The 26,192-nt window shown below is 41.3% G+C and overlaps 1 protein-coding gene across 2 annotated transcripts; it reads right to left on the reverse strand.

Moving 5' to 3' along the window:
• On the reverse strand, positions 1-26,192 carry LOC140077861 (sodium- and chloride-dependent neutral and basic amino acid transporter B(0+)-like). 2 transcript variants are annotated; one of them, XM_072125417.1, is made up of 16 exons: positions 25,875-26,192; positions 25,678-25,792; positions 25,401-25,558; positions 19,983-20,133; positions 16,866-16,997; positions 15,274-15,435; positions 12,729-12,849; positions 10,941-11,073; positions 10,692-10,832; positions 8,549-8,777; positions 8,313-8,438; positions 7,614-7,732; positions 6,919-7,018; positions 4,939-5,048; positions 2,444-2,611; positions 1-248 (listed from the first exon to the last, which is right to left on the reverse strand). In XM_072125417.1, exons 3-16 carry the CDS (start codon positions 25,461-25,463, stop codon positions 81-83), a joined length of 1,923 nt encoding a protein of 640 aa, XP_071981518.1. In that variant the 5' UTR covers positions 25,464-25,558; positions 25,678-25,792; positions 25,875-26,192; the 3' UTR covers positions 1-80. The 2 variants fall into 2 exon arrangements, with proteins under 2 accessions (XP_071981518.1, XP_071981517.1); XM_072125416.1 differs by having other exon boundaries at positions 25,678-26,192.

Consider the following 26,192-nt stretch of genomic DNA (forward strand, 5'->3'; position numbering starts at 1 on the left):
ATGTACAATTGACCTGTGGAATTTTCCGTGTCCTTCATGGACATGAGTAGATATAAGTGTGTAGATGAAGTCCATGACATTCAGTCTTTCTGAAATGAAGAATTATCAAATCCTTTAATGTCCGGAATCTCAACATCTTGATTTTCCTCCTTGGTAGTTTGGTCCTTCATATTTTTATACCTTTCACCACGGTTTTTTGGCAGTCGAGGGCCCCAATTTTCAGTGGGTCTACAACATATTGCGATCCGCTGTTAAGAACCAACATGCAGAAAGTTTAATCTCGAAACAAAAAAATACCAATAAATCTATGAATGAAAGATATAGGCAGAACTATAAATGTAATAATACACTGCAATAGTTACCAGAGATGAGAGCATCATCCAAGATTTGATCAGCTGGGGCTAATTTTTTAAAAATTCCATTGTGGTCTAAATTTATTTGGGCCGAACATATGTTGCTTCAATTTCCCAGGAAATTTACAGATATTTAATTAACCTCTTGTCGCACAGTGGCGGATATATCAGTTGCTGAGTTTTGGCGCTTAACGCTGATGCAAGTCAAGCTTGAAATCTGAGATGGGCCAGCATCAGTATACCAACAGCTGACACCCTAGTGTAACACCCGTGGTCGGAGTGAGCTCCGATAATGTTTTTTCAACCTGTTAATGCAACCACAGCATTTAAATTACCTGCTGGGGGTCTCAGCCTCACGATAACCCCCCGTACTTTCTTTCATTTCTATGGCAGCCCTGAAGTCTGATTAGGACCCCAGGGCTGTCCTCAGGCAGTGCCTGTAAGAACCCATCTGTAAGATAACCTCTGTGATGGGATGTTAAAGGCACAGTGTCTGCCTAAGCATGTGCATAAACTGACTGAGCGAATATCCTGCAAAACATCAGCATTATCATGAACAAGCAATCAGATGATTGTCCCAGGGTGGAACTAATAATAAAATTAAAAAAAACATGTTTTTAAATAAAAATAAATTCATAAATTACTAAAAATTCCCATAAGCCCCAAAAACATATAAAGAGACATATAAAGAGACATAGGCACATTTAGTTACCCGGTCCCTCTGAGTTCCCGAGAGTGCATTGTCCGACGACAATGCACTGTGCCGTGATTCACTAAGATGGTGCGCCCGATATCCTGCATGTGTCGCTTCCCCGCTCAGTTGCAACAGAGTTCACAATCTTCTTCCTGATGTGCATTGGTTGCGACACAATTTTAATCTTTATTCCCGCGCTAAGTCCGAATCAGTCGGATTATCTGACAGCCCGCCCCTGATTTCTATCGCATGTAAGCCGGCGCCACTGCGCCAGAATCCGATTGCGTGCGACACAATGCCCTGATAAATCCCTGTCCCAGAGCCGCAATCCCAGAAAACCATGAACAGTCTGACAGAAATGCGATCCATGGACCCTTAGTAAATAAGTCCCATAATGTGAAAATCATAACACATACCCCACATATATAGCATCACCCCGTCCCGTTGAATAAAAAAAATTACTATTGAACCCACACAATGAACACCGTAAACACAAAAACTGTTTAAAAAACACCAAAAATTATGATTTTTACCTATTTTTACCTATCCCCAAACAATAAAAAGTGATGAAAAAAACATCTATACCAGAATAATACTGGTGCAAAGTACAACATATCCAGCAAGAAAACAAGCCATCAACCTGCTTCATAGACTAAAAAATAAAAATTTTATGCCAATATAATATAAATATGCTGAATCAAGTTTTTATGTGAAAAATTATTTTATAAAAAATAGAGACCAGGTTATTATTTTGTAGTAAACTTTGTTATCTATTTTGTTAATGAAAAATAAATGTTTGGCCAATTTTTTTTCCCTTTCTTTCTGCATTATTCAATGTTTTCCTTCCTGTGCTCACATGGACAGTGAAGAAGAAGCTGGTAAAGCCTCTAGTTACTTAACTTCTTACAGTCTTCTTTATAGACTTATCGAGAGTATAATAACCCCAAGACCCTCTGGCGTCTTGATGTATCCGGCAGCCAGTTGCACATTGTTTTATTTCTATGCAAAGTCCTACCTTACATTTGAGAAGTCACTGGTTGCAGCGAGTACGCTGGGACAGGAATGTCCCGCTGTCTGCACCCCTTTTCACGCCACTCCACAGAAAGAGGAAAATAATTTCAGGGGGAAATAAGGGGGAAAATACGCTAGCAGTTGTGATTTTTTTTAGGGCTTCTACTACACTTTAGGCCCTGAAAAATACCCCCATCACCTTGCATAATTATCAAACTAAATATTCTCCAGGCATGTAAGGAGTTCATTTTAAGCCTTCTCTCTTGATCTATCTGCTATGTATAGACTTTGAAATGGGTTTCAGAAACACTGCAGAGGAAGAAGCAAATTGTAAAGTTTCCAATTATCATCTTCGCTGTTGATGCTAAGTATAAGAGACACTTACCTGGAAAATGTTACCAGGAGCTTGGATGACTTTTACAATTGCGATAACAGGAATCCATATAAGACAGAAAACTACCATAAGAAAGCCAATTACAATCGCCCATTTGGGATAGGGTACACCACCATATCCTGTGGTCTCGTAGGTGACCAATGACCAAACTAAAATAGCCTGTAAAATAGAAAAGAGTTAAAAAAAGAATTACAAATTGTTTTCTATCGTTACACATTCACATTTCAATAATAAAATGGCCCACAGTCTAGATGCAGAGCACTGATAGAGCTTTGACCCAACGCTAAGACCCAAACCAGTAGTTTATTTTAGGATAATAGAAGAGATCCATATTGGTTGTAGCCTTGGTGTGATCAACTTAAATTCTGGGGCTAGATGAAAACCAGGAACGGTTATGTTATAATTTATTTGAACAAATAGTCACTTTATAGTAGTAAAGGTGGAACTAAGTGACATTAGATGTGATGAATAGGAAGATGAAGATACTATAGAGATTGGGGCACATTTACTAAGGGTCCGTCGGACGCATTTACGTCGGTTTTCCCGAATTTTTCTGTTTTGCGCTGAATTGTGGATTGTGGCGCATCGGTGCTGGCTTTCATGCGACACAAATCGGGGGCGTGGCCGTCGGACAACCCGACTGATTTGGACAAAACGTGGAATTTAAAAATGAAATTGTGTTGCAAGATCGGCACTCACATGCACCGGGAAGAAGAAGGTGAACTCTGGCGGACCTCAGCGGGGAAGCGACACATGCAGGATATCGGGCGCATGATCTTAGTGAATTGCAGCACCTCCGAATCCGCGTCGGACATTCCGGATCAGCGGCATCAATGGGACGGGTAAGTAAATGTGCCCCATTGTGTCAGCAGTTTTAACAATGTTCAACTGAAGGCAGTGTAAGGTAGTTGAAGACCTGTATAATCAATACCTTTGTGTTTGTTGTTAGTAGCAACAAAATCGTGAAAAATTGATTTATATTCCAGGATTGTAGCTGGACTGTGGGTGCATCCTAACACTGCTGTGCTTCTAGCTCTTTGAACTGAATTGCTCCACTACCCATCCCCTCTGCTCTGAGTAAGTTTTGTTTTATTCAATCAGAAGCCTACTATAGCTTTCACTAAGGGGGGAGGCGCTTGAATACAGAGGGATAGCAGTGTGTGAACACACCCTCAGTGCACTGAGAAGCTAAAATCATGGACTCTAAAACCTTATATGACCATAGGCATGATTAAACAGCTCTCCAGAGCCAATACAATAATTTACAGATTAGAAAAATCAAGCAGCACAGTCGAGAGAGAGATATATGCAATATGGAGTGCAATATTATTTTGGAAATCTTAACCCCAATGAAAAAACCCTAAAAATTCAAATCACCCCCCTTTCCCTTAAACCAATATAAATATAAATAAACAGTAAAAATCATAAACAAATTAGGTATCGCCACCTCCGAAAATGCCCAATCTATCAAAATATAATAACAGTTTTTCACTGCGTTTAACCCCGTAATGGAAAATAGAAACCAAAGTTGAAAATGGCACTTTTTTGCCATTTTAAAAAATATAAATAATTCAATAAAAAATGATTAAAAGGTTGTACAGTTCTAAGATATTAAAAAAGTATTGAAAACGTCATCAAAAGTCGCAAAAACTGACACCACCCACAGCTCCATACACCGAAGTATAAAAAAGTTATCGGCGCCAGAAGCTAAAATTTAAAAAAAAAATTTGTGCAGGAGGTTTTATTTCTTGTAAATGTATAAAGACATCATAAAACCTATACAAATTTGGTATCCCCGTAATCGTACCAACCCAAAGAATAAAGTAGACATGTCATTTGCGGCGCAGAGTCGAAGCCATAAAATCTAAGCCCACAAGAATACGGCTCAAACGCTTCCCAGTACACGGCATAAAATATATTAAGCCCTACAACAGCTCTTTACATAGAAAAATAAAAAAAGTTATAGATTTTTGAAGGTGGGGAGTGAAAAGGGAAAACGCAAAAAAAGGGCCTCGGCGGGAAAGGGGTTAATTTCATTCTTTTGTTTGTCAGCTGTCTTATATTTAACAGTGACTTTGTTGGGGGGTCATGTGACACTGTAAACTGGTTTCTATTGTGTATTTTCGCTCTGGGATAGTACAATGAGGCTCTTTACACACCTGCAGTGATGTAACTAGATGTACTAGGAGTTCCCAGTAGACATTTCACATAGAAAGGTAAATAGCCTCCAGCAGTAATAGCCTCCAGAGACCTGGAGATATTATAGGAGGACACAGAATTACTCTCTCTATGGATCCAGCACCAGTCAGGATTGTGGGTCCAAAAAGGAAGACTTGTCACTGCCTTATAGTTTGTAATGATTACAGGGCACAATGCTCAGAAACATGGCTACTTCTCATGTACACACACTGGACTATGACAAGGTTTGGTAAAAGATTGGTCTATGTAGAATTGTGCTTAGAACCTGGGACATAAGTGATACTTACAGCTAACAATACTGGGGATATAAAGTACCAGCAGATTCTCCACCACAGCCAGAAGATCCAGTGCTTCTTCCCAATCATCATCTCTATATCCAGGATCACCCTGTTGCCACCTGTTGGATGTAAAAAGTTACTACTTTAGTCTTTGATTAGAACAAAATGTATTTACAGAAGTCGAGACAACGATGGAAAGTGTGATGCACAGGGGGGAATTTATTAGTTTGGGCGGAGGGTGGCGTAGGAAGCGTGATATAATTTTCAGTGGGATATAGGTTTGTGTTGGAAAGGGTTAAAGATTTGGTGCCCAAGCAGTGGCGTAACTTGGAGTGGCAGGGCCCCATAGCAGGCTTCGGCATGGGGCCCCCCTTCCCACTTAAAAATGATACATATTTGTATACTCACATATGCAAGTTACAATCACACATTTATACACTTATGCACACTCATATAGAGCATATACACGGACATACAGTGACATATACAAACACACAGCATATATACACACATACAGTATATGCAGATGCCATACACCGTATACATATACAGCATATACACATCACAGATGCAGCATATATACATCACATATATGTTATATACATATTATGATGTACAAAGTGCAGCATAATATGTATATAACGATGCACATCCTCCACTCTTTAGTGTGTCAGGTTGGATGCTGGGGCCCCCTGACACTGTGGGCCCCATAGCGGTTGCTATGGCTGCTACCACTGTAGTTACGCTCCTGTGCCCAAGCAAATAGTATCACAAATGTCTTCCCATTCATTAAGGTGATATAGAACTCTGTGGACCAGCTTTTAGCTGCTCTAATTTTGCACCAAAAACTGCGCCACAAAAGGAGTCGGGAAACTAGAAGCACCAGAAAAGTAATAAATTCACAAGTGACACCACAATTTTTTTGCCCAAAAAAAGAACAATAGTGGCGCTGACTTTTCATTAATAAGGCGGAAGAAGTGCAGCAAGGGAAAAGAAGTGTTGCAGAGCTGGCTGACCTTTGCTCCGAGCTGTGGTTTTGGTGTTTAGTAAACCTACATCTACCTACATCTAAGGGTGTTTGTCGTCCATTAAGGTGTGAATAACTGGATTAGGAGACTCAAGGGGAGCGGGAACTATATATCTTTTTGATCCCTAGAACTTTAGCTATTCCGTATTTGTAAAGGTTTATGTTCTCTAGTTATATTGCAAACCAATTTTTGGCTACCATTGACAATGGTCCTCCAGTATTGTTTGACTAATATGGTTTGATCATAAAGGTGTTGGACACTTATACCAAACTTTAACAGGGTAAGTAAAAAAACCTACTTGGGTAACCCATATAATAATTACTCTGAAGTTTGCTGTTCGGCCAATGGGAACAGCAGATCAGGTGACCCCGAGACAGCAGGACTTGGGACTTTTTGTGACGTTCCCTATCGTTCTGGCTTCTGACAGATGAAGGGGGCCATGCGGTCATTCCTCTATAGATGCCCCTTCCATCATAACCACTTCCATATCAATGGTTGGAGGGGAATGCCAAACACATATGCACGCCCTTTCAACCACTAGAATGGGAATGGTTATGATGGAAATGACATGCAGACGGGACTGAACAGGTTGCCTCCTCCTTCCACTGGAAGTCAGCAGGACTCCACAGGATGTCCTGAATCCTGCTGCTTGGGGGTCACATTACCCATGGCAAATGGGGGCAAATGGCAAACAGGTTGGATATATTAAGAATGACCTTGTTAGGGTTTTATACTTACCCTGTTAAGCTTTGGTATACGTGGCCAAACCCTTTAACCTAGACTAGTTTTGGAAAGATTTTAAACCACCCAATATGGATGATCCTACTCGGGAAATAACGATAAGATACCACTCACCCTTATTTTAGTATCCTCTGGACTGTCAACAATTATTCTGGTGTCAATCATACTATAAATTTGGCCAATTAAAATATTAATATATATCAAGTTTGTAGGGAAGTACCATATATCCAGATGACGGCTGCCAATTCCAGAACGGCAGCAAACAGCAGAGCCCATCCTCCACAAAAAGAGTCAATGAGGTTTACCCAGTATATACCTGACTGTGAAAAAGAGAAGAAAGTTATAGTATATTGAACCTTTCAACCAACTTTGCCTCAATCATTAGTGCAGTGTGTGTTCGGGATAAAAACATGCCTGACCATTATGTGACTTGATTTTAGCAGTTATCCCCTCACCAAGCCTCTAGATGTCATATTAAATTAAACTTACCACTACGGATCTACCTATTGAGGTAGGGTATATGCAAATTTTTCTAAAGAGGTTACTGGGGCGTGGAGTAGCCAGAGCTGAGGCTACACCGCGCGGCTACTCCACGCAATAGTAGCCTCCCTGATCCTCCTACCCAGACATCTTCAGTCGTCTGCTCCGGCTACTCCACGCTCCTGTAGCCTCTTTTAAAAAAATTTGCATATTACCCTGATTAAAGATTAGAAAAGATAGGATTAGCAATAAAAAAAAGGGCTATCCCTACATTCGTTAGTTGCGCATTAATAGGTAGATCCGTAGTGGTAGGTTTCCTTTAAATCCTGTACAACAGATATATACAATTCAGCTATATATGTCATTCATAGATGTAAGTAGTTGAGGATAGGGACAGCCATTTGTGGCTATTACCTAAATTGTAGTGTAACTTACTTGACAAACACAAGGAAGCCCGAGGAAGAATAACAGAACACATATAGCTGCAGTAAGGGGAATCCTCATCTTCTTCATTAACCTTGGAAAGACATCTTGTACCGTAGTAGTAAGAGTTTCTGCAAAGATGATAAAAATTATGTTATATACTGTATAAGTGGTTGTCTACAGGTTGTATGTAATATTCACACAACCTCCATTACAGCGAATGGGGCTGAGTTCATATGCTACCCATAACTAGTAGAAACACTGATCCTACTTATGGACTGCAGCATCCGTGCAGTAGACATCGTATTATAAGTACCAGCATCATTTTATTTACATAATTGATATACTTCAACATCCTTTCCTACATTTTGGACTAACTCCTACTTTGACTTTAATTTTGCAGGGCTGTGACAGGTATTTAACATGGGATTGTGTCGCACGCAATTGGATTTTGGTGCGGCTTTCATGCAACAGAAATCAGGGGTGTGCCGTCAGACAATCCAACTTATTTGGACTGAGCTCAGGATTTAACTTTTAAATTGTGTCGCAAAATCAAGCACTTATATACACCAGGAAGAAGAAGGTGAACTCTGTTGGACCTGAGTGGGTAAGCGAAACATGCAGGATATCGGGCGCACGATCTTAGTGAATGCAATTTCGGTGAATTCCTCCGGACGGGTGAGTAAATGTGCCCCATTGTGTTCCACATACCTATCAGTGCAAACTGTGAGTCCAGTCCCAAGGCCAGCAGCATACAAAAGAAGAGAATAGACCAAAGCGGAGAAATCGGCAACTTTGCCAGTGCATCTGGGTAAGCAATAAATGCCAATCCGAATCCTACAAGAAAAAAAAAAAACATCATTAGTCATTACAAAGACAATAACTACTTACAGCTGATAGGCAACAATAAGTAGGTGAGTTAATATTTTAATACATAAATAATTTACCTTCTGTCACCACCTCTGAAACCTTTTTTCCTGATACCAAAGCCATGTGACCTAGAATGGAGAAGATGGCGAACCCCGCAAGGATGCTGGTCAGGCAGTTTATTACGGAGACGACAATGGCATCCCAGTAACAATTGTTATTAAATTTATTGTAGGATGAAAGTGCAATCAGTCCTCCCCAGGCCGTGTTTAGGGAGTAAAATATTTGGGTGGCAGCATCTCTCCAGACCTAGAACGAGAAATGGGAGATGAAACGATTGCGCTGACAATGTTTACCTGCTCAATGCACTGAAAATGTAAAGGGAACCTGTCATTAGGAAGTTAATTTTTTGGCGCACGCGATCGGATTGTGGTGCATCGGCGCCGGCATGCACGCGACGGAAATCGGGGGGCGTGGCCGAACAAAAACCCCACGGATTCGGAGAAATTGGCGCATTTTAAAAAAAAAGTGTCGCAGGACACGCGCTTAACTTCACTCAGCCCGGCTCGGTGAACTCCAGTGCGTTCCGATGCTGTTCAGCGCAGCAACGACACCTGGTGGACGTTGGAGCAACTGCCTTAGTGAATCGCCGGAAGACCTGAATCCACCACAGAGAACGCGCCGCTGGATCGCGAATGGGCCGGGTAAGTAAATGTGCCCCAATGTCTTCGTCATGCACCTGAATAATTTTTGTAAGCATTACCTGGGTCTCTGCCAGTTGCGGTTGGTGAGTCCCATTGGGGAGATATCAAATGGCACAAGTTATCTTCTCCTCAATGCCCTCCCTCTCCCACAGCCTCTCCCTTGCCCCTCCCTCCACTTACATCATCTCCCCACTGCAACCAATTCTTGCTTGAAACCCGCCCTCTTTCCCCCTGGGACTCACCACACACTGCAGACAGGGAGCCAGTTAATGCTAAAGATGCAATTCATCAGCAGTTGAATTATTCAGATGCACAACAGAAGCATGGGAAGCATGTAAACCTTCATGACGACAGATTCCTTTTCAGCAAAGGATGAGTCATGGTTAGGGAGAAATTGCTGTGTTGTTTCTAGTGCAGAATACCGTAACATATCATTCACTTATTCCTCATCCACTTGTAGCCTGTACTGTGGCTTTATGCGCAGCTCTGTAGGTGGCAGGCACAATAATGTCAGTACATCACGGATGCCAACTTCAGAGAAAGGCACAGTCAGGTTAGAGTTAGGTGTTAGGGTTATGGTTAGAGAAGGGCACAGTTAGGTTAGAGTTAGGTGTCAGGGTTATGGTTAGAGAAAGGAAAGGTGCAGTTAGGTAAGGGTTAGGGTTAGAGAAGGGCACAGTTAGGTTAGATTTAGGTGTTAGGGTTAAGGTTAGAGAAGGGCACAGTTAGGTTAGGGTTAGGGTTAGAGAAGGGCACAGTTAGGTTAGAGTTAGGTGTTAGGGTTATGGTTAGAAAAGGGCACAGTTAGGTTAGGGTTAGGGTTAGAGAAGGGCACAGTCAGGTTAGGGTTAGAGAAGGGCACAGTTAGGTTAGAGTTAGGTGTTAGGGTTATGGTTAGAGAAGGGCACAGTTGGGTTAGGGTTAGGGTTAGAGAAGGGCACAGTCAGGTTAGGGTTATGGTTAGAGAAAGGCGCAGTTAGGTTAGGGTTAGGGTTAGAGAAGGGCACAGTTAGGCTAGAGTTAGGTGTTAGGGTTATGGTTAGAGAAGGGCACAGTTAGGTTAGGGTTAGGGTTAGAGAAGGGCACAGTGAGGTTAGGGTAAGGGTTAGAGAAGGGCACAGTGAGGTTAGAGTTAGGTGTTAGGGTTATGGTTAGAGAAGGGCGCGGTTAGGGTCAGGAGAGGACGCATTTGGAGGTTACAGGGAAAAGTTAAGATTGTTTTTATTTTCACAGCATAAAGGAAATAACAATGGGTTGGGGTTGATAATGGGGATATTATAAGGGGAGCTGCAGGAAAGAGGGCCTTAAAAGGGGGTCAGGAAAGGGGCGTTATAAGGGAGCAGCTGCATTAAAACAGGAGCATTATGATGGGGCACTTGCAGGAAAGGGGACATCATAAGGCGAGGAGCTACAGGAAAGAGGGCATTACAATGGGGGAAGCAGAAAAGGAGGCATTATAAGAGGGAAGCTGCAGAATAGGTAACACGGACCATGGATTACAGGACAGTGAAATACTCACTTCACCATTACTCAGCTTTGTTATGTCAGATTGTTGTCCAATGTAATATTCAATGCCATTTATGGCTCCCTCCAGTGTCACCCCTCGGATGAGAAGGATAACGAGGACAATGTATGGGAACACCGCTGTGACATAAACCACCTACAAGAGGAGAAACTCTCAGTTGAGCTGCGGTTGTATCAAATTGTGGCAGGTTGTTTGGTATAAGAATATAAATTGTGACATATTATCAGAGAATTACACATTTACCTTTCCAGAAGATTTGATTCCTTTCACCAAAGCGGCTGCAGTGATAATCCAGGCCAGCAGTAGGCAGAGGGCCAGGTGCCACACTACCTGCCCCGTCTCATCCATGCCACTCGACCTTTTAAGAGCCACTTTGCTGAAAAAAATGAAGATATAGGGGGAGATTTATCATAATTCTCTCAGTGCAGAACTGTTCTATTTGACCATGGCAACCAATCAGAGCTCAGCTTTCAATTTCCCACAGCTGTTTATAAAATTAAAGCTGAGCTCTGATTGGTTTCCATGGACAACTAGAACAGCTTTACCTTAGAAACTCGAGGATAAATCTCCCCCATAAATTGTATTAATTACTGGAGTAAATCTGTAAAATGCTCCTTATCCACTAGATTACTACCTGGGCTGGATATTTAGAGCCCTGATACAGATATTGTCATCATTTCATTTCATTTATTGTATTTTTACTTACACCACAGGATACACAGAGCAGGGCTCCCTGAATAGGATCGCCATTAAACTTAGTAAAATCAGCTAATCCTATTTGGTATGTCTTATTGTTATATACTTAATGGTTGAACATTCAAATAAATGTCATGTAATGGCCATTCTACCAATATCTAAATGTCTACCAAAGTCCAGTCTGAGCTGAGATGCAGATAAATAAATATTAAAGTAAATTAGATTTTTCTGTTTGTCTTTTTTTCATAGGACAGTCCACTAATATCCTCCCGCTCTATAACATGCTGCCTGCAGATAGGACTTTAGGTATCATCTGCTCAACTCATACTGATCTATAACATTCCATCTTTTTATACAGGGTACCAGGTACAATAAAACCAGTTCAGCTCCTCCTGCTCTATAACATGCTACCTGCAGATAAGTCACTCTAATAAGGCACTTTAATTCAGCTCTGCAGATAGGACACTATGTACGATTGGCTCAGCATCCACAGCTCTATAATATGCTGCCTGTATACATGACACTAATTAAAATATACTCTGCTTCTCCTATTCTATAACATTCAGCCTACAGATATGACTTTATGTACAATCTGCTCAGCCCCTCCTGCTCTAAAATATGCTCCCTGCAGATAGGGCACTTTGTATAATCTTTTCAGCTCCTCCTGGTCTATGACATATTGCCAACATGCAGTACACTATGTATAATCTGCTTAGCTCATCCTGCTCTATAACATGCTGCCTGCAGATAGGACACTATGTACAATCTGCTCAGCTCCTCCTGCTCTATAACATGCTGCCTGCTGATAGGACACTATGTACAATCTGCTCAGCTCCTCCTGCTCTATAACATGCTGCCTGCAGATAGGACACTATGTACAATCTGCTCAGCTCCTCCTGCTCTATAACATGCTGCCTGCAGATAGGACACTATGTACAATCTGCTCAGCTCCTCCTGCTCTATAACATGCTGCCTGCAGATAGGACACTATGTACAATCTGCTCAGCTCCTCCTGCTCTATAACATGCTGCCTGAAGATAGGACACTATGTACAATCTGCTCAGCTCCTCCTGCTCTATAACATGCTGCCTGCAGATAGGACACTATGTATAATCTGCTCAGCTCCTCCTGCTCTATAACATGCTGCCTGCAGATAGGACACTATGTACAATCTGCTCAGCTCCTCCTGCTCTATAACATGCTGCCTGCAGTGAGGACACTATGTACAATCTGCTCAGCTTCTTCTGCACTATAACATGCAACTTGCGGGTTGAATCTCTTATCTGACTGATTCCCTGAAATTACTAAGCTTTAACATGAAAGCACAATACTTACTCCCAATATTGCTTGCTGGGTAGTTCAGTGTTGTTTCCATAAGAGCAGGTGAGGTTGTTGTCGAGGGCCCAAGACACATTCATTAATACTGAAGTATTCTCTAAGGTAACATTGCATAATCCTAGGAAATGGAAATGACATTTGTTTTAAACTTATTCTAAGTATATGAAGATTGTAAAATGACTAATAGTTTTCTGCAGAGGTCCAAGTAGTAGTATCTGTAGGATGGATCTAAGTAGTATCTTTCCGTGGCATGAAGTCATTTATATATATCCAGAAGGACTGAAATCTATTACGATGATCCAGACATGATCGCCCCTGGGGCTGACAGGAATTTGTAGATGGATGGAGATGTTAGTGGATGGCAGCATGTATGCTAGGACTGGGGTGGCCTTTAGTATGTGTCACAATAGGATAATATACTAGGCCTCATCCATGGTCCAGAAACAAAAAAGGCAGAGTTTTTAAAATAACTCACAGTCAATAATTCCAAGAGCAGCAACAGGGTATGAGGCTGGAAACAAAATCCTTGAAGGCATCAGGTCTGTCATTTGGCTAGATGTGGTAGTAGTGTATGTTCAGCCCAGGATTTGTGGTCAGTGTGGCTGAAAATTTCGCTTTTGTAGAGGAGTCAGACTAGCTCTGCTGCATGGGCAGCTTGATTTGGTGCAATCTCTGGTTGTCATGAATGAGCACCTGAACACCATGGGGTCATTTATCTTAGGCTTTTCTCTCTTTATGTCTCCTATATTTGCACATTTTTAGTGCATTTGCATATGTGCAAGAACATTTTAGACTTTCTACTTGTTTAGCAAAGTTAGACTCGCAAGACTTTTTTAGTGTTGCTTCTGATATATCTTAAAAATCCAGATGTGGACATATAAAAAGTTGTAATTTTAGGGTTAGAAGAGGGTAACACTTAAATTTGCAACTTCTGTGCAACTTTTTAAAAAAAAAATGGTGCCAAAACCCGACAGATGCACTTGCATGATATATCAACCTCTAAGATAAATGAAACAAGTCCAAAATGCAGAAAAAGTAAAGAAAGACACACACAAATGTCCTGACTAAAGATAAATGACCCCCTCATGACTTCCGTCAAGAGAAAACACCAGAACATTTATAGACTTGGTCTGTGGTTACAGTTCTGGGAAAATCAGCCAATGACTGAGGCAAATCTATTGCTAACATAGTGTAAACATACAATGTGGTTAACCCTTACATGTGCACGATGTATAGCCAAGGAAAACATACCCAAGGCATAGGCGAGGATGGGATAAGAACAAGCAATGCAGCTTGGCTTAAGGAATGGAGCTCTACTTCAGTAGCTGGTGAGTGTGGGCCACTAGAATAATACCTGAGTTGCTGGGACCAGTGGGATGGCCAGTGCCAACTTGGTCCACCTAGCATGAACACCAAATAAATTTGGTAATGGTCCAACTCCAGGACATTACATACATCTGGCAGAAGATGTGAAGGGTCCTTCTGAAGCCTGAGTTGATGGGAACAGTGGGATCGTCAGTCCCAACTTGGTCCACCTACCATGCACACCAATTTAATTTGGTAATGGTCCACCTCCAAAACATTACATACATATGTTGGAAGATGTGAGGGGTCCTTCTGAAGACTTACTCCATTGTTCCATGGAAAATATTGGGACTGTTTTGCCATTTGCCTGGCTCACCACTTTTTAAATAAAGAGTCAGGTGTGCAGTGAGGATCAAGTTTGGCCAGGGCAAGAGCTTTAAAGGGAACCTGTCATCAAGGACATTATTTTCACTAAAGACTGGTTGCAGAAGCCCATTACAGCTTGACTGAAAATATTTCTTTCTGGCTCTTCTGTGCATTTGTATTACAATATTATTGTGTTTTGTAACCTATATTGCAAACGGACAGAATCCTCTGTATAGTCCTAGGGGTTGAGCTTTGGTTTGGATACATTTAAAAAAAAAATCATGTGACTTGCCTGTGCTGCCCACTCGTCAGCTCTCAGCCCCCACCTTTGTGCTCCTGTATAACTCCTCCCTCCAGGTCCTTCACTTGCACACATTTTTTTAAATGTAGCCAAAGCAAAACAAACCTAGGGCTCACCACAGGATTCTGTCAGGGTGCAGGGTAAGTAAAAACACAGAAGTATATTGTAATTCAAATGCACATCTTTTCATCCAGCTGTAATGGGCTCCTGCAACCTGTCTTTAGCGGAAATGAGGTCCCTGGTGACAGGTTCCCTTTAAGGCTAGGCTGTGTCCTGTATATTATTGGGGATGATTAGCCTTATAACTATATTATAGCCTTATAACTTGGTTTGCCTGGTAGGATTGTCTCATCCTCTGCTCGGTCTAATGGGCCCCAAAGTGATAGTAAAAGACAAGATGATTTGCAACTAACTTTGAAGGGAACTAATTTTCCACCATGGTCCACTTTTAACTTCCCACTAGTTGTGAATTACCATTTTCCTATATAAAAACTGAGTTTTTAAAACTAAAAATCAAACGAATGGTTCTGGTTTCTAAAATCATCAGTGATGTTCCATGGGTGGTCTTACCATTTAAGCTGCTTTGACAATTACTGTCGGCCCACTCAAAGCAGTCCGACCACGGCAGATAACTCCGGAAGGAGGCAAATAAATAAAAGAGACTGTAGGCGATAATGACATTGTAGTATATAGATACTAATGTAGAGATCAGCACCATGGTGAATCCAACACCTGGAAATAGTAAGAAAGTGTCGGTTATATACTATCCAGGATAATACATTAGGCCAGATTAACTAATAGCATAAACAGGTTATCTAAAAATACAGAAACTTCCCTTGTGTTACATGCACAATCTGGTGTAATCTTAGACTTAGATTTTTTTTCCAATTAAAAAAAAAAATCATTTCTGCAATTATCTCTCTGGCCACTAAGCTTAAAGGGGTTGTGTCATTAAAGGGGTTGGCTACTAATAGCAAACTTTACTAAGATAATTAGACGACTGCAGTATGGACGTACCATATTATGCTTACCCCGGTAAAGTTTGTCTGTAGTTGCAGGGAGCTGTGGGTAACATTACCAGTTGGCAGCTGGATTTGGGACTTCTGGTAACGTTGTGTTGGCTTCCAGTGGATGGAGGGGACTGTGCAGTGGGTACAGTATGCAGTGTGCAGTCCATAGTAAGAGTTGGAGTGTGGTGCCAAGGAAATCCATTAGCCCTCAAAACACAGCCTCTTCCATCTGCTGGAAGCCAGCAGGACACTGGATGTCACAGAGACTTGCTCCCAGAGGGTTATATGAAACACAAGTCCTCGTAGTTTCAGACAAACTTTACTGAGGTATGTACAATATGGAAGACCCTATTCTGGTCTTGCACTTACCTGGTAAAGTTTGTTATTAGTAGCCAACTCCATTTGTAATTGTGGACTGCAGGGCCGGCAACAGACGGCGCAAAACTGGGCATTCGCCCAGGGCCCCTGTCCTAAAGGGGCCCCCTGCATGTGGAATTTTGTGGGCATGATGTATTGCTCCTTTTGTACTCCTTGGTTGAATACCCGGGTGAAGATACTTATTATATATCTCCTGTCTATATATCTATCCTATATCTGTCTAGTTATCTATCTCCTATAATTTGTCTATATCTATATATCTGTCTATCTAACCATATGTCTACAATCAGAAAATTCAAGCAGCACAACACAAAAATGACCCCAAATGAAGGGTGCTTGAGAAAACGTTTTGAGCCAAAACGTTGCTCTTCCATATGGAAAAAATCCACCACTACATTGGACACTATTTTTTGTGGTGTGCAGCTTTTTTCTTATATTTAACCATTTATCTATATATTTTTTTGTCTATTTATCTATATATCTATCTAAAATAATCAAAAATCCAGCGGCACCATCCAAACGGTATTATCACATAGGGTGCGTGCCCCCATGGTCTTGACACAACAGGCTAATAACAAAGCAAAAAATGAGGCTGCACTCCAAAATCAAAGTGACAAATAGGTGGGTATCCAGTTTTTTATTATTTTAACAATCAGTAAAGGATTTCGGAAGTGCCATATAAGTCAAAGGAGCACAGGACACGTCTATGGCACTAGAGGTTCCCTTGCTATGGAGCAGATTAGTAATATATATATATGCGGCGCTCAGCCTTACCTTGAAAGAGGGGCACAATCCTCCATATTTCAATGGGGCCTAAACTGGCAAACTGTCCCAGAGAGCACTCGAGGAATAGCAGCGGTAATCCGGCCAGCGCCAGCATGATCACATAAGGGATAAGAAATGCTCCTGTAACATAGAGGTTATTGCACAGTAAGTTTATGTTCCATATTCCTAAGACAATCAGAATTTCCAATGATTGCTATAATTGCTGTGTCATCACTAAGGTCATTAATAATCAGTTATGACATCACTGTGTTTGTGATCCCTACTCCATGACATCACATTATTCATACAAAAATATGTGCATTGATTTTGTCCTGTGAGATCACTATGGTCATTGACATTCAGTCGTTATAGGGCTGTGTTTGTAATCCCTATTCCAAGACATCTCTATATATACTTTGGGCCAGAGGTATCACAGTTGGGGCGCACTAATTCCACAAGCTACCACCATCTGGGATGAGTTAAGTTTGTGCTTTTTATTAACCCCTTAAGGACGGAGGGTTTTTCGGCTAATTTCTCGCTCTCCAACTTCAAAAATCCATAACTTTTTCATTTTTCCATGTACAGACCTGTGTGAGGGCTTATTTTGTGCGTCACAAATTTTACTTTCCCGTAATGTTATTTATTTTAACATGCCGTGTACTGCGAAGCTGAAAAAAAATTCCAAATGTGGAAAAATTGAAAAAAAACCGCACGTGCGTCACGTTCTTGTGAGCTCAGTTTTTACGACTTTCACTTTTCGCTCCAAATAACATGCCTACTTTATTCTTTGGTTCGGTGCGATCGCGGTGATTCCAAATTTATATAGGTTTTATTGTGTTTTAATACATTTTCAAAAATTAAACGAATGTGTACAAAAAAGAAAAAAAAAATTTTGCCATCTTCTGACGCTAATAACTTTTTCATACTTTGGCGCACGAAGATGTGTGAGGGGTCATTTTTTGCGAAATGAGGCGACGTTTTCATTGCTACCATTTTGAGGTCTGTGCGACATTTTGATAATTTTTTATTTAATTTTTTATGTTATGTAAAAAGGTGTAAAAGTCGCATTTCGGACATTTGGGCGCCATTTCCCGCCTCGGAGGTCACCGCCGGCCGTAACTGTTTTTATATTTTGATAGATAGGGCATTTTGGGACGCGGCAATACCTAATATGTCTGTGATATTTACTGTTTGTTATGTTTTATATCCATTCTAGGGAAAGGGGGGTGATTTGAACTTTTAATATTTTATTAATTTTTTTTATTTTTTAAACTTTTTTTTTTCACTATTTTTTAGACCATCTAGGGTACATTAACCCTAGATGGTCAGATCGCTCCTACCATATACTGCAATACTACAGTATTGCAATATATGGCATTTTTGCAGGTCATACATTACAATGAGCCACTGGCTCATTGTAACGAACCTGCATAAACCATGTAGCCTCGTGTCAAAAGAAGACCCGAGGCTACCATGGTAACCGATCGGGTTAATAGAGGGTTAATAGCCGCGATCGGTGCAAGCACCGACCGCGGTTATTATCGGTGGGGGTTTTGTGCAAAATGCAAAAACCCCCACCTCTGTATGAAGAGGACTCAGCCCGTGAGCCCTCTTCATACATCTCTTATACCTCTGCGCCGTAGAGCTACGGCGCAGAGCGTTAAGGGGGTTAAGTTTGTGCTTTTTATTAATCACTTGTGAGTCTCAGCAGGATTTTGCACCTGCACCTTACTTAGATTTGGGGACTTACATGTATCTGATCACAATCTCCTCTCTGTTTCTCTCCCACACCCTAGCATGAGAATGACCCTCACAGCAGAGCCCAGGTGTGGACACCCTGCACCCAGTGACCTCCCCAGCAGTGGCTTCTCCTGGAGGGGATCCTCTGGTTCTGATCTTCTGCTGCCCCCCTATAATTCGGGCCAGTATCCTCCTTAGACACCAGTGTGGTCTACTTGGGGACATGCAAAAGCTCCTACCATATCTAAGAGGCAAGAGGATTTGAGTGCATACATTTTATTTACAATTTGCTCTATAACCTGCTGCCTGCAGATAGGACACTATGTACAATCCGCACAACGTCAGCTGCTCTATAACATGCTGCCTGCAGATAGGACACTATGTACAGTACAATCTGCTCAGCTCCTCCTGCTCTATAACATGTTGCCTGCAGATAGGACACTATGTACAATCTGCTCAGCTCCTCCTGCTCTATAACATGTTGCCTGCAGATATGACACTGTACAATCTGCTTAGCTCCTCCTGCTCTATAACATGCTGCCTGCAGATAGGACACTATCTATAATATGCTCAATTTCTCTTACTTGCTGCCTACAAATAAGATCTGAGTTTTAAACTTTATGGGTTCCCTTTCAGCTGTCCATAAGATTTAGATAAAAGTTTAGAGCTATTTTTTCCAGACAGCCCATACATATAGGCCCACATTTATCAAAAACAGTGCACAGATTCATGTAGAACGTCCAGCATAAACCCTGAATCCGGCGCCCCCTGCACACATAGTTTTTGGATAAATGTGGGCCTATATGTATTGGCTTTCTAGACAAATAGCTCTAAACTTTTCCTAAACCCCTGCATTTCTCCGACAGAGTGCACCAACTTTTTTTTGGTGCACCTTGGGGCGTGCAACACAATTCTGTTGGACACGGCATGATAAATGTGGTGCAGGGTCTGACTGTGCACTGGAATGCCCCCTTCAGTGCAGAATTTTGTGTCACATCAGGTACAGTGCAGCCGCGATACAAATGTGGACACTTTATAAATACCTGTGAAAGCCGTTTGCACTGAAAAGAATGTGCAAAGTCAGACAGAAATCTGGTGCAGGGGCTTTAATAAATGTGGTACATAGACACTCAATTCAACTGATGTTCAAGGTGCCGGCGTAATAGAAGAAGAGGAACAAATTAAATACCATCATGCCTTTCCCAAATATTTACTGTTCAGGGAAATTAAGCACATTCCCATGTACTGTACAGCAGATAGTCGCCTGTTAAAGCCAAAATCTTGGGTTCTCCCATTACTAATCTGATGTGTATTGCTGGCTGTACTCCTTCCTTCCCACATTTCCTCCAAACATATAAAAATGTAGACCCCCCCCCCCCCCATTACCTCCTCCATGCTTAAAAGCAAGGTATGGAAATCTCCAGACGTTTCCAAGTCCCACTGCATATCCCACCAAAGAAAGGAGGTAGTCGGCTTTACTGGACCAGAACTCTCGCTCTTCACTGTCTTCAGTGTTGGTCACATTCACGTCATCATTCTGGAAATATAATGAGGACAATATGCTGAGTGAACACATTTTGACACCAGTGTTTATCACGAAAACAAAAGGGCAATAGTGTTTCCATACAGGGGAGAAAAACTAAGTAGTAATCGAACAGTAGATAGTGATCAGTCCAATACCCCTCAGCCAAAAGGTCACTACCCAGTCTTGTCGGTTGTCTTTGCCAACATTAATGGGTTTAGCCGGCTAAATGTATACATGGTAAATGAGAAGCATTATGGGGATATTATGGGGATCATGTGAATTGGGGAAAAAAATTGGGTGGCTTTTGCAAAAATTTTAATGGTTTCCACATTGTGCACCAAATCTAAGATTGACTTGCACAATTTTCAGCAGCAGTGTCACTCGCTCCGTCATTTTAATTTTCTGGCTAGAAAACTGGGCATGGCTCATTCCCTTAGCAGCTCTTTGGTCCATTGCCCACGAGCCAGTTTGATCCCACTAACTTCATCCATGCGATTGGAGGATTTACTGGACCGAACCTTGAACTGCTAAAAAAAGTGTCATGAGTCTCGGGAAAATTAGGTTTTTGTGTTTTACACTCTGTAAATCTGTTGGAAAAGGGGCAAAAACATGGGATTGCCCAACAAAAAGCAGCCACAAAAGCATCAATAGATTTCCCCCTCTGAGTTCAGTTCAGAAGTTCTAGGTGCGGATGGATAAATCGCACACGTGCAGGGAACATACTTGCTCATGTGCCTCTGGCCTGAGATAGAGATGTTGCAAAGTACCCAATTTTTTAAAGTAAAATTTCTCCACCCCGAGGGACATGTCAGGTGTAGCAAAACCTTTTCATTTGAATTGAACAATATTCAAAAGATTTGTGAAAAATCATTAATATCTTTGCGCCTGTTTGATAAATAACACAAGACAAAAACTAAAGGCCTAAAAGCAGTGACACGAGAAAGGAAGAAAAAGGCGCAAATGATAATACATCAGCCTATTAGTGGTCCAGCCTTGAAGGAACATTTTCTACCTCTACTTTTCTGGACCTTTTGTTATAACTTCTTTTGCTTGTGTTACTGATCAGTCAAATTTTTCGGTTGGTTTTGTGTCACTCTGGTTGTTCACATTTCACTTATGTTAATGCATTGGTGGATTATAATATAGGTGGTTTGGGAGGGAGACCAGGGCCCATGCCTTCTAGGGTGACCATAGTCACCCAAATCTCCCACCAAATTTTATACAAAGAAGGGCCATTTCCATTATATATCCCCATACATCTGTTCCTGCTTGCTAAACACATGTACAGAATTTCAGGAGCTTTGAAGGTCCACCAAAGGTCCTCAAACCGCAGATTGAAAGCAGGCAGAAGGGACTCATCCTCCATTCCCCAAGAATCTGATTATTATACCATATGTAGGAAGTGATTCCAGGCTTGTAGGGGCTATAATATTCATGGCAGCATTTATCTGCTCCTGTATTCATTCCCACAACTGTATTGTCTGCAGCTATTTTAAGGACAGATAATAAACGTATGTCCATTTCATGTTTTGTTCATTACAGACGGTCCCTGGTTACATACAGGACAGGTTCTGTAGCTTTGTTCTTAAATTGAATTCGTATGTAAGTTGCAATTGTACATTTTATAATTGTAACCCCACATACATATTTTTTGGTCTCTGTGACAATTGGATTTAAAAAATGTTGGATGAATAACTGTTATAGCTGTTTATTGTAGTCTAAGGCTAAAGTACAGTACAGAGGTCCGTTTGTAACTAGGGGTCGTCTGTAAGTCGGTTGTTCTTAAGTAGAGGACTTCCTGTAATTTAATTTGCCATAAAAGAACAATTCTAGAACATCTTTTCTTAGAACTTTGCGATTTCTATGTTATCCATTTTGTATCAGAAACATTTTTTCACTGGAAATACTGGTATTTACTAAAACGCACAATGGGGGATATTTATCAGGACCTCTGTGCACCGCCAGTGGCGCAGAGGCCCTGAAATAATCGCAAATGCTAGCTTATTGCTAGCTTTTGCGATTAGTTGCCCCAATCCGCCACCTTCACGCCAATGGGGCGTGAAGGGGGGGCGCGGCCGGACAGGAGTGGGCCGGCGCGGGGAGTTACTGTCCCCGCGCCTGCGCTCTTGCGGCTGCGGTTTTTTATATGCCAGGGCCTGCCTGGCGTAGGATAAATGCTGCGCTGCAATCATCCCCGATACATCAAGAGGCAGAAGCCTCTTGATGTATCGGGCTGCGAATTAGCAGCGGCGGAACTATCATACTCTGGCGCTGGAGGGGCGGACGATCAAGATAAATTGCTGGCAGGCAGCGCCACACCTCTGGGACTGCAGCCTTTGGACAGGATTAGACATTAGACATTTATGGGAATATACCACTAAAGCTTCCGTCTATAAAATGTAATACAACATCCTATTTTTGGCGGAGGCTCATGGAAATAATAACAACTCATTATAATGACACTTAGTGTAAGGACATCATTATATCAATGGCTGAGTAACATGTATGCAAATGCTTCCACAGGTTCTGCAGACTGGAAATACAAGAGCTAAACTAAGGCCATTACATACATTCTGCCAATCTAAAATGTCTGATAACAGAGAACAATAGATCATAGGCATCTGAAGCAAATTTAGATGTAAAAGACCTAAGTATGACATGTGCAGAAAATTCATGATGTCAATGACTTTTTTATTTCCACCAGACCATAAGTAAAACTAGAAAACACTCTACATCTGCAGTGCAGTTCATCACCAGTTTAGTTTACTGGAGCAGATTTATTATTATACATATACAGGCGGTCCCCTCCTTAAGAACACCTGATTTACAGACGACCACTAGTTAAAGACAGACCCCTCTGGTGACCTCTCTGGATGTTACTATATTCCCAGACTGCAATAATCAGCTGTAAGGTGTCTGTAATGAAGCTTTATTGATAATCCCTGGTCCCATTACAGCAAAAAAAATGTAAACTCCAATTTACAGTGGGGCAAAAAATTTTTTTGTCTGGATATACAATTATAAAATATACAGTTTCAACTTACATACAAATTCTACTTAAGAACGAGCCTATGGTACCTATCTTGTACATAATGCCTGTATCTTGCTCCCTTTTTGGAAGGTTTTTTTATGTATTTTGACTTCAAAGTGACATATTTGGTGACTAAGTGACAGTTGATAAGTTTCTACTTCTCCTCTGAGGAAGAGTTGAACTTTGTAAATCGCTCACTTTGTAAATCATCTGGATTTACATCTAGATTTGCATGTCAAACCTGGATTTAGCAGAATGAAGTAAAAAGTGCCATGTGATAGCAAAAAGTCCTACATTTGGCTCAATTTGGCAGGTGGAACAATTTTGCAACACTTTAAAGACAGAAAAGTGACAATAAGTTTGCAATAATAAACATAGGAGGGAATGTATTCATTTGTGGCGCTAGGTCTGTTTTCTAGTGGTGTTTATCATTTGACATTGTGGTGCACGGCCTTAATGTATTTGGCACACCGTAAGAGGAAAGATGGTCTTTATAAATGAGACTTCAAATTCGAGAAGGGGTTAAGAATTATTATTATTAATTATTCCTTTACAGGCGGTCCCCTACTTAAGAACACTCGACTTACATACAACCCCTAGTTACAAACGGGCCTCTGGATATTGATAATTTATTGTACTTTAGTCCTAGGTTACAATAATCAGCTATAACAGTTATCACAGGTGTCTGTAATGAAGCTTTATTGTTAATATTGATTCTTATGACGACCCAACATTTTTAAAACCCAATTGTCACAGAGACCAAAAAAGTTCTGGCTGGGATTACAATGATAAAATATACAGTTCCGACTTACATACAAATTCAACTTAAGAACAAACCTACAGACCCTATCTTGTATGTAACCCGGGGACTACCTGTATTTATATAGCGCACACAGATTACGCAGCGCTGCACAGAGTTTGCCAAATCAGTCCCTGTCCCCATCGGGCTCACAATCTAATCAACCTACCAGTATGTTTTGGAGGGTGGGAGGAAACCGGAGGACCTGGAGGAAACCCACCCAAACACGGAGAGAACATACAAACTCTTTGCAGATGTTGACCCTGTGACATGAACCCAGGTCCCCAGCACTGCAAGGCTGTAATGCTAACCACTAAACCACCGTGCAGTTAATTGACATTCTTTTTGTTGGTCTAAATGTGCATCAAAAATCGCTGTAAGGAAACTAGAGGTGTAGGAAAAGTGTCAGTAACAAAAGCTGTGCCCAAATTGAGAAACAAACAAAAAAAATTGTTGTGACGGTTGTAAAATTGTCGTTTTTTTTTTTGTGATCGTGTGAAACATCCAAAGGCTACACATGTTACAAACACTCTAGTCCAAGCGTTTTAGGCAACATGTTGCCCTTTGTCTCATGATGAGTAATGGGCCCTATGTATTGGCCCTCGCAGCAGAGCATTCCATGCTTTACAGAGATCCAGGATGAAGAGCGTGGGGGAGCTGGTTTTTCAATTATCTAGCAAAATAAAAAGAAACCTGACATCCCCCCCCCCAAAAAAAAAAAAAAAACAGGTGCTAAACCATTTATAAAATCCCTTTCTCATAGTTTTGTGGAGTACAATTTTTTACCAAGTACCCACAGTATCTGCAAGTCCACACATTGGGGGCGCAATCATTTTTTTTGGCTCAGGTTGTGCTCTTTTGGTGCATGATTGTAGCAGTGATTTGTACTGTGATGTCATATTGTGGCGCACGGCCTTAATGTATTTGGCGCACGTTAAATCAGCGTCAGAAATGTGAAACCCCGTTCATAAAGAGTTTAGAAGTTATTACACTTGCTTTTTCATGGAATGGGTTATTTGCCAGGAAATGCACCAAAAAGGTGCAGGAGAAGTGTCCGGATTGGAAAGCTGAGTGCAAAAAAAAAAGGAGTGCGTTTCAGAAAAGATGCTAAATTGTGGTGCTGACATATAACTATGGCGCACAAGGAGCAGCAATGACCAAACATATTATGAGTGAAATCGCAATTTTTATCCCCTCATAAACTGCACAAAGAAACATCCGTGTCTACTGACCTACTGCTGTGGTCTCAACATTTTCCTAGTATTTTCCCAAATAAATTTGGGAAAATCCTTGAGAAAATAATAAATTAAAAAAATCTACTCTTCGGTTCATGTCATTTATTCAACCACAGTATAATATAAATAACATGGAAAGATAGAAATCACTGCCCAGATCTGATAAAGACTCCAGAAAAATACCAGAAACCTCCATCACATGAGGAGAACTTACATTTGTTTGCGTGGACTCTTTGGCACAGCACTTGAAGCATCTCGGTAAGGATAGATATCCCATGTCCTCTATCTCCGGCTGGGTGTAGGAAGTTTCTGGATGTAACGCCTGTAGAGGACTGTCATTATATGGAGGGGGTGTAGGTTTTACACAGTTCTCTACAATTAAAGAAGACAATTGACTCCCTGTGATTACTTAATAAAACTACTACCTTACACAGTGTTGTAACTCACTATGCAAATATTGGAGTAGTACAGCAAGGCAGGGATGATCAGACCTGGAATGAAGACAACTGCTTGGAGCTTGGAGTTGTAGCTTAGTCAGGGTAGGAGACGGAGGGTCCCGGATATTTATATATCACCATCATGAAGAGGTAACCATGGTCATTGATACTGCAGTGAAGAAAGAAAAAACAGGCGCATCCTGGTGCACATAAACGTGGAAGAGCAAGTATAGTTATGGTGGTGTGCTCACCTTTAGTGGTTGTACATGCAGGCACAACACTGTAATCATGTGTATAGGGTGCTGCCTAGTCCTCGCCGGCAGTGGATACTCCGGATGTATGCATAGTGGATGTTCCAAGAGGAACAAGATGGACTCCGTTCACTCTTGGACATTGGTCATAGATGGAGGTCACCATGTCTAATCCATCCTCTCCGCCCAACAGAAAATACTTCATGTTGCTGCCTACAGATATATTGTCTTCTGCACCCCCAACTTTCTGTCCAGGGATATAACGAGTTGTGCACCCGTGTGACATCACATGACCAGAGATGTAATGAGACTTGCACC

The sequence above is a fragment of the Engystomops pustulosus genome, chromosome 9 (assembly GCF_040894005.1).
Source record: "Engystomops pustulosus chromosome 9, aEngPut4.maternal, whole genome shotgun sequence".
NCBI lineage: Eukaryota > Metazoa > Chordata > Amphibia > Anura > Leptodactylidae > Engystomops > Engystomops pustulosus.